The sequence below is a fragment of the Ursus maritimus genome, unplaced genomic scaffold, assembly GCF_017311325.1.
Source record: "Ursus maritimus isolate PB19 unplaced genomic scaffold, ASM1731132v1 scaffold_12, whole genome shotgun sequence".
In the NCBI taxonomy this organism is placed as follows: domain Eukaryota; kingdom Metazoa; phylum Chordata; class Mammalia; order Carnivora; family Ursidae; genus Ursus; species Ursus maritimus.
In genome coordinates this window covers 62,821,671-62,834,772 of record NW_024423564.1, presented here as the reverse complement: position 1 = coordinate 62,834,772, position 13,102 = coordinate 62,821,671, and the positions used below count along the sequence as shown (strand labels likewise).

The window sequence follows — 13,102 nt, the reverse complement described above, 5'->3', positions numbered from 1 at the left end:
GGTTAATAACTAGCAAAGCTCAGGGTTGAACTTAGGATCCATGGTCTTTAACTCCATATGTCACAGTGGCTTACTATGACATTCTCTAAATGGTGTTTTTTGGTGAACCAAAATTCTTAACTTTGATATAATGAAATTTATCTGTCATTTTCTTTATAATTAGAAGTTCTGTATCCTGTTTAAGACTGAGCCAACCGGGCGCCCCCTTTTTTCTATTCCCAAATTATGATGATATTCTCCTGTTTTACCTTCTGGAAACTTTGTTGTTCTTTCACAGTTAAGAATAAAGAAATCACCTGGAATTAATTTTTTATGTAGTACAAGGTAGGGTCAGGTTTCAATTTTTTTTCCATATTGTCCTAGCACCACGTATTGAAAGATTGTTACTTACTGCTCTTTGGTGCCACATTTATCACAAATCAAGTGTCTATGTATATGAGTGGGCCTGTTTCTGGGCTCTGTTTTTTTTCTTTTTGTGTTTATCTGTTCTTGCTCCAAAACCACATTTTCTTAATTGCTGTAGCCTTATAATATGACTGTATATTTGATAGAGTAAATCCTCTAAGAATATTTCTATCTTTTCCAGGAAGCCTTTGCTAGTCTTTATCTTTTGTACTATTTTGTATTTGTATTTTAGAATCAGCTTGACAAATTTCAGAAATGCCTTTTGGAATTTTAATTTGTTTTGCATTTAATCTGTAGGTTAATTTGAATATGTTACAGTATTGAATTTTCCAGTCCTTGAAATGCTATTTCCATTTACTTATATCTTCTTTGATTTATCACACTTTTAATATAATTTTTTAAAATTTGGAATGATCTTGTACTTACAGAGAAGTTGCAAGTACAGTACAACCCCCCCAAATTGAGAATAAGTTGCTAAATGAATGTCCCATCATCCCCGAATGCTTTATTTTTCCTGCAAATAAGGAAATTTTCCTGTATACGCAGTATAAAACCACTAAAATCAGGAAATTAACATTGATGCATTATTGCCTTCTAATCCTTACACTCTGTTCATATTTCTCCAGTTGTCCAGTAATGTCCTTTATAGCAACAGGATCTGGTTCAGCATTACGTTTTACATTTAGTTTTCATGTCTCTTCAGTCTCTTTCAGTCTGGAATGGTTCCAGTCTTTCCTTGACTTTTATGATCTTGACACTTTTTTTTTTTTTTAAGATTTTATTTTTAAGTAATCTCTACATCCAACATGGGGCTTGAACCCACAACTCTGAGACCAAGAGTCACATGTTCCACCTACTGAGCCAGCCAGGTACCCCTGACCTTGACAGTTTTAAAGGTTATAGGCTAATTATTTTGTAGAATGTCCCCCAGTTTGTTTGTTTTCTGATTTTTTTTCATGATTTGATTGAGATTACGTGTCTTTGGCCCAAAGATCACAGATATGATTCTGTGTTGTTATTGCAGGGTTTGTTTGTCCCACTACTGATGATATTTACTTTGATCATCTCATTAAGGTGGTATTGCCAGGCTTTGTTGTTAAATTTCATCTTTTTCCCTTCTTAATTAATATTTTGTGGGGAAGTATTTAGAAGCTATGCCAATATCCCATTCCTCATAAAACTTCAGTTTATGTATATCAGTAGTAAATGGTTTTCTGTTACAATTCTTTACTATCATTATTTATTTTGATGGCCAAATTGCTTTCGATTTGGCCAGTAGAATTCCCTTTAAGCTGATTTCTGTGTTCTTTTGACATGTCCCTATAATTCTCGGAGTATTCCCTTACTTCCTTACTTTCTGGCACAAAAAAAAGATGTTCCAGGCTTATTTTCTCTCTTCCCTGTCCTAGTCCCATAATCAACCATTTTTCCAAGAAGCCCCGTACCTTTTAATGGAGAGTGGTATTTAGAAATCAATACCTAGCATTAGGTGTATTTGGTGCTGTTAGGTGTCATGGCACCCAGGCCTTCTCATAGCTAAGAAACATACGTGTTATATACATGTATGTGTACGCACATGTGCATCCATGTCCATATGTATTTATTTACTTATATATTAAAAACTATGGGTTCATATCAATACCTTATCCCCAGAAATCATTCTGGTTTTCTCGCTTACCATGTTTGTAGCACTATTTTCCAACCCCTTAAAGTGAGAAAACCTTTATCCTTGTTATGTTTACTTATCTGGCCAATCCTTCTGTATGTAATTAGTTCCCCATCATTACCCACTTACTTGTGTGAATTTCATCCTTACTCCACTGAGCCTTGGAAACCTGTGCAGGGTTGATTCTGTCCCCTGCAACGTGGACTCCCTCTCCACCTTTCTTAGATTCTGACCCCTGGTGCTGGACTTCTCCACTGTGTAGATTCCCTCTTCATCCTGTTTTGGGCTTTGATGCCTCATGCCACATTGTCCGTTGGTCTGATGTACAGTAGTCTCCCCTCATGCGCAGTTTTGCTTTCTGTGGTTTCTGTTACCCACGGTTAACTGAGTTCTGGAAGCAGATGATCCTTCTGACATATTGCCAGGTCAGTAGTAGCCTAATGCTACTTCACAATGCCTATATTAATTCACTTCATCTCATCACATATACATTTTATTATCTCTGGTCATCACAAAAAGGGTGAGTATAGTACATTAAGATATTTTTAGGGCACACATGTATATGAGGAACAGACCACATTCACATAACTTTTATTATAGTATGTTGTTATAATTGTTCTATTTTATTATTAGTTATTGTTGTTAGTCTCTTACTGTGATCTCTTATTATAAATAAACTTTATCATAGGTATGTATGGGGAAAAAAACACAGTATATATAGGGTTTGGTACTGTTCATGGTTTCAGGCATCCTGGGTGTCTTGGAACATACCCCTTGTCGATAAGGGGGAACTATTGTAGGCCCTCTGCATCTTGCTCAGGCTCTGATGTCCTGAGCTGGATCTTTCACTCATTTAGTATGATATTTTTAACTAAACCACAGAGCTCATTTGATTTTTCCCTCTAATGTTCCTTTTCTGTTTCAGTATTCAATCCAAGATCCCACATTGCATTTAGTTATGGCAGTTCCTTATTCTTCTCTTGTCTTTCATGACCTTGACTTTTTTTTAAATTTTTATTTTTTAAAAGATTTTATTTATTTATTTATTTGACACAGAGAGAGAGAGAGAGAGAGAGAGTGCACAGACAAGGGGAGTGGGAGAGGGAGAATAGGCTCTCCGCTGAGCAGGGAGCTGGACATGGGACTCGATCCCAGGACCCTGGGATCATGACCTGAGCCGAAGGCAGGCACTTAACTGACTGAGCCACCCAGGTGCAATGATGACTTTGACATTTTTGATGAGAAGTATTTGTAGAATGTCTCTCAATTGGGGCATATTTGATGTTTTCTCATGATTAGATTGAGATTATTATATTTTTGGAAGAATACCACAAAAGTGAATCTGTTTCCTCCTCTATGGGTTGTATTTGGGAAGTATATGATATCAATAAATTTATTACTGGTGATGTTAACCTTAATCACTGGACTAAGGTGGTGTCTGCCAGATTTCTCCATCATAAAATTACTGTTTTTCCCTTTGTAATTATAAGTATCTTGGAGAAGATACTTTGAGACTTTGCTGATACCCTGTTTCTTCTCAAACTTTTGCCCACCAATTTTAGCTTTCAATATGCCATCAGTGGATCTTGCTTGTGACAGTTACTGCTGTGGTTTTTGTCTAATGTTGATTTTTAAATCTCTGTCATTCCTTCTGTACTAACGAATTGTAATTCTTCTGAAGGAAGAACTGTGCCTTCTTCCCCATTTATTTATTTAATTACTATATCATTATTAGATTCTTAGATATTTATTTTATTGAGTGGATTATAGCCCAGTACTATCATTCTGTGGCTCAAATTCTTAGGCGTTGGCCATTGGAGCTCCTTCAGGTTGACTCCTGTTTCCTTTTGACATGCCTCCATTCTTTTCAAGCACTTCCTCAATCTACCTACCTACCAATACATAGGTACTTTATCAATTTCATTAGTTATTTCAGGTAACCAACTTTAAATTTTATTGATCTATTTTATGTTTGCTGTCTATTTGATTATTTTATGTTCTTTATCATTTCTACTAATTTTGAATTAATTTCCTTCTGTTTCCAGCCTTTTAGCTTCTCTACACATATGGATTTAAGGCTGTAGATTTCCCTTTATGTACTGTTTTAAACTGCATCCAGCAAGTGTCAGTATGTCCATTTTCATTTATGCAGTTCTAAACGTTTTCTATTTCTTTTTTTTTTTTTAAGATTTTTACTTATTTGAGGGACAGAGAGAGGTGTACTAACAGGGGAAGAGGGTGGGCAGAGGGAGAGGGAGAAGTGGGCTCCCCACTGAGTGGGGAGCCCCATCCAGGCCTTGATTCCAGAACCCGGGGATCATGACTTGAGCCGAAGCCAGACACTTAACTGACTGAGCCACCCAGCCTAGTGAAATATTTTTCTTTGACCAATGGATTATCTAGTAGTGTTTTTTTTCTCCAAACATCTGAATATTTTCTAAGTTATATTTTTGTAACTGATTTCTAGCTTATATTTTCACTATAAATACATTTTGTATGATTTCAGTCCTTTAAAATTTGTTGAGACTTGTTTTAGGGTTCATTATATGGTAAATTTTTAGAAATTTCTGTGTGTGCTTGAAAAGAATGTCTTTCATACTTGTGTGTAGTGTTCTATATATGTCCATTGGATCAAGTTTATATTAGGGATTGTTCATGTCTTCTAGATTCTCACTAACTTTTTGTCTGCTTCATCTAATTGGTTAATGAATGAGATGTATTAAAATCTGTATTTTGTCTACTTTTCCTTATTCTATTAAGTTTTTGCCATATAAAACGTTTTTTGAATCCATGTTACTAGTTACATAGAAATTGACATTTATTTTATCTTCTCGATGACTTGAACCTCTTGTATTTGCAAAGTGAGCCTCTGATCAACTGGTAAAGTCTATTTTATGCAATTTTAATAATAGCAACTTTTTTGGAGTTAGTGTTTCTATGATCTATCTTTTTCCTTTTTTTATGGTCTGTTTCTATACTCCTGCTTTTAGTATTTCTGTATCCTTATGTCTAATAAGTGTCTCTTGTAAGCATCATAAAATCTTGTTTAAAAACCCTTCCTTTTTTTTTTTTTTTTTAAGATTTTGTTTATTTGAGAGAGAGAGAGTACACACACATGCTAAATGGTGGGGGTGGGAACAGAGGAAGAAGGACAAGCTGACACTGTGCCAAGCGTGGAGCTGGTTGCGGGGCTAGATCCTGGGACCGTGAGATCATGACCTGAGCCACCCAGGGGTCCCTAACCTCCACCCCCACCCCCACCCTTTTTTTTTTTTTGAGATTTATTTTATTTATTTGAGGGGGAGAGAGGGGTAGAGGGAGAGGGAGAAAAATCCCAAGCAGGTTCCTTGTCCAGGGAAGCAGAACCCAGTGTGGGGCTCAGTCTCTCCACCCCGAGATCATGACCTGGGCCAAAATCAAGAGTCAGACGCTTAACTGACTGAGCCACCCAGGTGTCCCTCCCTTCTTTTTTTAATTGGAACATTTATATACTTCATTTACACTTAATTTAATTATTGGTGTTTTAGGGTTAAAAATTTATTTTACCATATATTTTCTTTTTGTCTTGCATATTGTTTCTTTTATTTTTCTTTCTTGTCAAGCTTTGGATTATTTTTCATCATTGAATTTTTAAATTTATTATGTTGGAAGTTAACCTTTTAGCGATTACTCTAAAAATTATAACAAATCCTTCAGTGGCCAAAATCTAATGTTAATTGGTAGTTTTATCTTCTTCCCAAACATTGCAGAACCTTAGAATTCTTTAAGTCCATTTTCTCTTTCCCAATCTTTTTGCAATTGTTTTGTATTTAATTTTGTATGTATTTATTTACAACCTCAAAAGATAGTATTTTATATAGTTAGTATTCATTTAGTTTTGCCCATGTACTTACCATTTTTAAAAAAAATTTTTAAGTTTTTATTTAAATTCCAGTTAGTTAACATACAGTATAATATTAGTTTCAGGTGTACAATTCAGTGATTCAACACTTCTGTGTAATACTCGGTGCTCATCACAAGTACACTCCTTAATCCCCATCACCTATTTCCCCTGTCCCCCACCCCTCTGGCAACCATCAGTTTGTTCTCCATAGTTAAGAGTCTGTGTCTTGGTTTGCCTCTCTTTTTTTCCCTGTGTTTGTTTGTTTTGTTTCTTAAATTCCACATATGGGTGAAATCATATGGTATTTGTATTTAACTGACTTATTTCACCTAGTATAATACACTCTAGCTCCATCCATGTCCTTGCAAATGGCAAGATTTCCTCCTTTTTTATGACTGAGTAATATTCCATTGAGAGAGAGAGAGTGTGTGTGTATATGTATATGTGTATATATCTATGTATATGGGTATACATAGATATACACACACCCCATCTTCTTTATCTGTTCATCAGTCGATGGACACTTGGGCCTTTCCCATAGTTTGGCTATTTTAGATAATGCTGCTATAAACATTGAGGTGCATGTATCCCTTTGAATCAGTATTTTTGTACCTTTGGGTAAATACCTAGTAGTGCAATTGTCAGGTCCTAGGGTAGTTCTGTTTTTAACTTTTTGAGGAACCTCCATACTGTTTTCCAGAGTGGCTGTACCAGTTTGCTTTCCTACCAATAGTGCAGGAGGCTTCCCCTTTCTTGGCATCCTTGCCAACATCTGTTGTTTCTTGTGTTGTTAATTTTAGCCATTCTGACAGGTGTGAGGTGGTATCTCATTGTGATTGGTATTTCCCTGATGATGAGTGATGTTGCATCTTTTCATGTGTCTGTTGGCCATCTGTAGGTCTTCTTTGGAAAAATGTCTATTCATGTCTGCTCACTTTTTAATTAGATTATTTGTTTTTTGGGTATTCAGTTGTATAAATTCTTTATATTTATATATTTCGGGTACTAACCCTTTATCAGATATGTCATTTGCAAATATCTTCTTCCATTCCACAGGTTGCCTTTTAGTTTTGTTCATTGTTTCCTTCACTGTGCAGAAGCCTTTATTTTGATGAAGTTCCAATAGTTTATTTTTCCTTTTGTTTCCCTTGCTTCAGGAGACATATTTAGTCAGAAAGAGGTTATTGCCAGTGTTCTCCTCTAGGATTTAGATGGTTTCCTGTCTCACATTTAGGTCTTTAATCCATTTTTATTTTATTTTTGTGTATGGTGTAAGAAAGTGGTCCAGTTTCATTCTTTTGCATGTTCCTGTCCAGTTTTCCCAACACCATTTATTGAAGAGACTGTTCTTTTCTCATTGAATATTCTTTACTGCTTTGTCAAAGATTAATTGACCGTATAGTTGTGGGTTCATTTCTGGGTTTTCTATTCTATTCCGTTGATCTATGTGTCTATTTTTATGCCAGTACCATAGTGTTTTGATCACCACAGCTTTGTAATTTAACTAGAAGTCTGGAATTGTGATGTCAGCTTTGCTTTGCTTTTTTCAAGGTTGTTTTAGCTATTTGGGGTCTTTTGTGGTTACATACAAATTTTAGGATTGTTTGTTCTACCTCTCTGGAAAATGTTTGTGGTATTTTGATAAGGGATTGCATTAAACGTGTAAATTGCTTTGGGTGGTATAGACATTTTAACAATATTTGTTCTTCCAATCCATGAGCATGGAGTGTCTTTCCATTTCTTTGTGTCCTTTTCAGTTTCTTTCATCTATATTTTATAGTTTTCAGAGTACTCGTCTTTCACCTCTTTGGTTAGGTTTATTCCTAGGTTTCCTGTGGTTTTGTGTACTTATTATTTTTGTTGGTCTATTCTTTTTTCTTCTACCATCTTCCATCAGACTTATCCATGTATGCATGGAGAATACTTTGTCAGATTTTCTTTAATGGAATTTACAATTCCTCCAGGAGAAGAGTGTCCTTAAATATGATGCTTATCTTCTAGATGTTTGTTTTCTCTGAGATTTTGGCCTGTTAATTCTTTACTACCTTGTTGTTTTCTGTTGTCTTAATCGGTTATTTTTAAATAATTATTCCAGCTTTTCTAGTTGTTCTCAGTGAGAAAGTAGCTTGCTATCATTGAGCATAATTATTCCCTTTGTTGTAAATTGCTGCAAGTAGATTGCATGTGTAGAAAGGATAGGAAGGTGAACCTGTTAAGAAAATGGCACAACTAAAAACCTTTCCTATTAGTATTGAGGTTTAAGATTTTCATTTTCAAACATGAAGCTATGTTGTAGAAATTAATGTTTTAATTTTTATAATCTTTTATTCCAGCTCGTGATGCTGATGAGCGAGAGAAGTGGATCCATGCCTTAGAAGAAACAATTCTTCGACATACTCTTCAGCTTCAAGTAAGAGTCTTAACATGGCTTCTGGATAGTTCATTAGTTTTTTTGTTTGTTTTCTGTTTTTTAAAATAACTGTGATATGATGTAATGAAAACTTATTTCTGAGTTGCTTATTCTTGCCTTCATAGTGTTATATAGTAAAGTTATAAAGCATTTTCTTGTGCTTTCTGTAGGGTAAAAAACTGATTTTTATCTTAAAATAAGACAGTTCCAGGCAATATTGAATGTGAAATGCTATGTTAAAATGTGCCAAATCATTTTTAAATTTAGTATCTGTAGTTGGTTATTGATATAACCAAATTATGCAGTAATGCGTGATAATAGATAAGTGCTTAGAGATTGACCTACTTTTCTTGTTACAGGATTTGGCAGTTACCATATGTGTTAGGCAGGACTCTTCGGGATGAAAATAATAGGGGAAAAAAAAACCAAACTGGTTTAAGAAAAAAGTAAAGCTGGCTGAGATGTGGTTTGAAGTAGGCACTTCAACAATGTCACGATGACCCAGATCCACCATTTCTATTTCTACGCTTCTTTTCTTCTGGGGTGGCTTTTTTTTTTTTTTTTTTTTTTTAAAGATTTTACTATTTTATTCAACAGAGATAGAGACAGCCAGCGAGAGAGGGAACACAAGCAGGGGGAATGGGAGAGGAAGAAGCAGGCTCACAGCAGAGGAGCCTGATGTGGGGCTTGATCCCATAATGCCGGGATCACGCCCTGAGCCGAAGGCAGACGCTTAACCGCTGTGCCACCCAGGCGCCCCTGGGGTGGCTTTATTTTTAGATGGGTTCTCTTTGTGGTAGTAAGATGGTCGCCGCAATTTCAGCCTCCCATTGTTGAGATATATAACCTACTATTGGGAGAATACTATAGGAGCTCCAAGTCCACAGAAGGCTGTTGTTCTTTCTGGACCATGGTAGGACTAATAGGATTAGTGCTGATTACCTTAGCTTCAGTCATTTTCTTAATGCTCATCAATCACAATTTCACAGTCATATGTTCGACTTCTGTAGCTGGGATGTTATCTGCTTCACCAGAAACACTTTTCTGATAGGGTAGAAGATGGTCCCCATCAAGCAAAGTCAGAATAGGGAAAAAGAAATGCTGGGTGATAAAAACAACAAATGTCTGCTGTGTCATACTGAAGATAGTTTTCCATGTTTATTCTTCAACGAAAGAGCTTATGTTGTGGCATTGGAGGATGTTGTTTTAATTATTTTGATGGATAGGATTGAGTTGTACAAAAGTGACACTTTATAACTCTTTTTCTCTACTTATTTTTGTCCTGTACCAGGAATTGGCTTGATTGGACAGGTTGATATGGTGGTGTAGGGCATCCCAGGTCCTACAAAATTGTGAACTCATCACTTGAGAGGGTTCAAATACAGGCTTAAAAAACATTATTAAAGGATGTGGTTATTAAGAGACTATAAGAAATTAATATGGAGTGAAACTGGGAGATCTGTTAGTCAATTTAATAAATGAATGTGGCATCATTTCAGCAAATTTGTGATTCAGTATGATGATAAATGTTTTAAGAATCACATTAGCCTGGGGGCATCTGGTTGGCTCAGTCAGTTAAGTGTCTGCCTTCAGCTCAGGTCATGATCCGAGGGTCCTGGGATTAGCCTGCTTCTCCCTCTGCCTGCTGCTCCCCTTGCTTATGTGCGTGCGTGCTTTTTCTCTGTGTCAAATAAATAAATAGAATCTTATTAGCCTGGAAGAAAAAAAAAAAAAAAAAGAATTAGCCTGAATGTGGCAGTTAGATTTCCTCCATGGTTGGTGAGACTGACATTCAACTCTCTCTATGATCTGTTCTCAACTTGCCTTTCTAGTCATTTCTACCATTATATTTCTCCGTCAACTTTTTACTAGAGTGCTGCTGTTACTTACTTTTCTCTGAACACATCTTTGCTGGTTTCCACATTCTTGCACATGATGTTCTCCCTTTCTCTCTGAAATGCCATCTGCTTCCATTCGGCCCTTGTATACCACCCCTTTTCTTCAAAGCCCAGTTCAGAACTGACCTCTTCTGTGGAGCTTCCCCTGACTGACCCCTCCCTCCCCATACCCCAAACTCAAAGTGATCTCTTTCTTTGGATGCCATACTTCTTGTACAATTCACTGAGTCCTTATCATAATTGTTTTTGTTTTTTAAAGTATGTGTAACTCCAACCTCCCCAGTTAGGATTCAGACTTCTTAAGGTTGGGTACCTAATTTGATCCAATTTTGGAATTTCTAAGCTTTTGCTCAGAAGAAAAGAAAAGACAAGAAAAATTTATAAGTCTTGGACTCTGATAGCTTTTATATTTAAAATATATAAAATATATATTTTTATATTTATATTTTATATATATATTTTATATTTATATATAAATAAATAAATATATATAAAATATATAAAATATCTTTATATGTATTTTTCCTAAAAAGATAATATATACAGAAGATAGGACATTTAGAAATATGTAATTGAATGTTAATTTGACTGGCAAAAAAGTAAAGATTCTCCTCCCAGAGATAGTCAAGTGTGATGAAGAACTTGACTCTGGAGCCCAAATGTCTTGGTCTATATCCCAGTGCCACCACTTACATTTAACTGTTTACTTGAACTTAGTCTCTCTGAGTTTCTGTATCCTCGTCTATAAAATGAAGATAATAAAAGTACCTACCTTTATAGAGTTGTTTTAATGATTAAATGAGTTAAATGCAAATTTGTTGAAATCATGCCTAGCTATAGTGAGAACTCGACAAATGTTAGCTGTTGTTACTAATGAAACTACTCTCACTATTACCACTCTCAGTACTTGACATTCTAAAGTGCTCAGTAACTGGTAGTTAAATGAAGAAATTCAAATGGAATGAATGAACAAAGAAACAGATGATATATAGGTTGCTTTTCCATTGCTGTTTATCAAGTACTTTGAGATGTATAGTGTTCCATTCAGTCACTGGAAAGTAGGTGCTCATGGAGCTCTCTTCCAAATGGGCATGAAGGGCATTTACATGTCTTCCTTTTCCATTGAATTTCATCTCTACTTCAGCCATTAAACTACACTGCTTTGGCCTTGTTGTTACAGAGGGCTGCACTACCTCTAAAATACTGAATTTAAAAGTATTTTCTCTTTGACCACAGTTTTCTTACCTTCACCATCTATCACTTACTTTTGAACTTCTCTCATTTTGGTCTGAGCTCTACTTCTCCATTTTTCCCGGCCATTTAATATCTTTCTAGTTGACCTGTGTCATCCTCCAGTGTAGATCTTATAACTCTTTCTTCAACACTGATTTTGCTATCACCTTTAGAATTTTTTGTCACTGGATGTTTTGTACTGTGTCCCATTCTGGTTTCCATTCCCCAGGGGCTCCCATTGTCTGGTTTCTGTGCTTCTAGTACTGTTAGAGGTCATAATATTGAGATGGCTGTATATATCACAATTTAAATTTTGTCTAACTTTAATTGAATTTCTAGAACTCTGTTGAACAGTCTTCTTATTGACTCCTTGATTTTCAGTTAAATTACCACAGTGGAATATTTTTCATTAGTTTTCAGTATCTAATACAGCCTGCTCCCTTCTTTATAGAAAAAGGTCTCACTTCAGTAGTTCTTAGTGATTTCACCTATACTTACTTTTTCTCTTTTGCATATTTCAAAGAAAAATTCTTACTCTTTCCCAGAGTTAGTACAACACCCATGCTGTGATTGCGTGATGTTTCCTTTGAGACTATGACCTTACTCCCTCTCCCTCCAGTAGCCCTCACCATTTTCATGGATTCCGCTAAAACTTCTGTGTAGGTGACTCTTCCTTCCCTCCACACCACTCCCCCTCTTTATATATAAATCTTTTCATATGTAGCTTCAGTCTCCCACTCTTTCCTTTTGGATTTTGCCAATTAGATGGCTCCCTGGAACTCAACCTCAGCATGGCTAAAACTGAACCTATCATTTCTTTCCTCCTCAAACCCATCTCTATCTCATTTTTTTGTTTCTGTTAATGACAGTGTTATTCTCTGAACCACTGAAGTTTGAAAGTTGAGAGTCCTTTTGGGTGATAACTTCTAAACTGCCAAACCTGGGTGTGTGTGTGTGTGTGTGTGTGTGTGTGCGCGCGTGCGTGTGTGTTGTGTCTTTTTTTTTTTTTTAATAGGATCACTCACACTCCTCTGATGTTCACTTTGACTATCATATAAGTTGCATCTTGCTGACTGTCTCTGGTACCCTCATGATATTTCCTGAATTTATTCTCTCCATCTTATTACCTTTAATAAATGACCTTGAGGCATCTATAACAGTGAAAAATCTTTAATGATTTACATTTGCCTGTAGGATGAAGTAAAACTTTTTATTAGGGGATTTCAGGCTCTCTTTGATTTGATGCCGACCTACCTTTTCTGCCTCCTGTTTCTACATGTTTCTTGTTCCATGCTTCTACTCATGCTACTCTCTCTCAAGTCCTCACCATCCCCAGTCCTCAAATTTGCCTCTGTAAGATTAATTCCCGTCATTCAAGACCCAGAGCACATATCACCTCTTCATTTCATCTCTTTCTTATCACTATAATAAAAAGTAGTCTCTTACCTCTTTAACCTCTATTGTAATTTCCCCTTTTGTGTAGCCCATATAGCATTCTGGTATGTAATAATAACAGTAGCAACTAATATTTGAGCACTTCTTATATGCCAGGAACTGCATGGACTTTACACACATTATCTCTTACAATAATACATTATTATATAACT

At 35.9% G+C, this 13,102-nt stretch overlaps 1 protein-coding gene across 2 annotated transcripts in view; it reads left to right on the top strand.

Annotated features, from left to right (window-relative positions):
• Nucleotides 1-13,102, top strand: part of OSBPL9 (oxysterol binding protein like 9) — a 186,492-nt gene that overhangs the window by 100,652 nt on the left and 72,738 nt on the right. For both annotated transcript variants that reach the window (XM_008699213.2, XM_008699212.2), the window contains exon 4: nt 8,288-8,364. In XM_008699213.2, the coding sequence (XP_008697435.1) occupies nt 8,288-8,364 (77 nt within the window). The remainder of the gene's footprint in view (nt 1-8,287; nt 8,365-13,102) is intronic.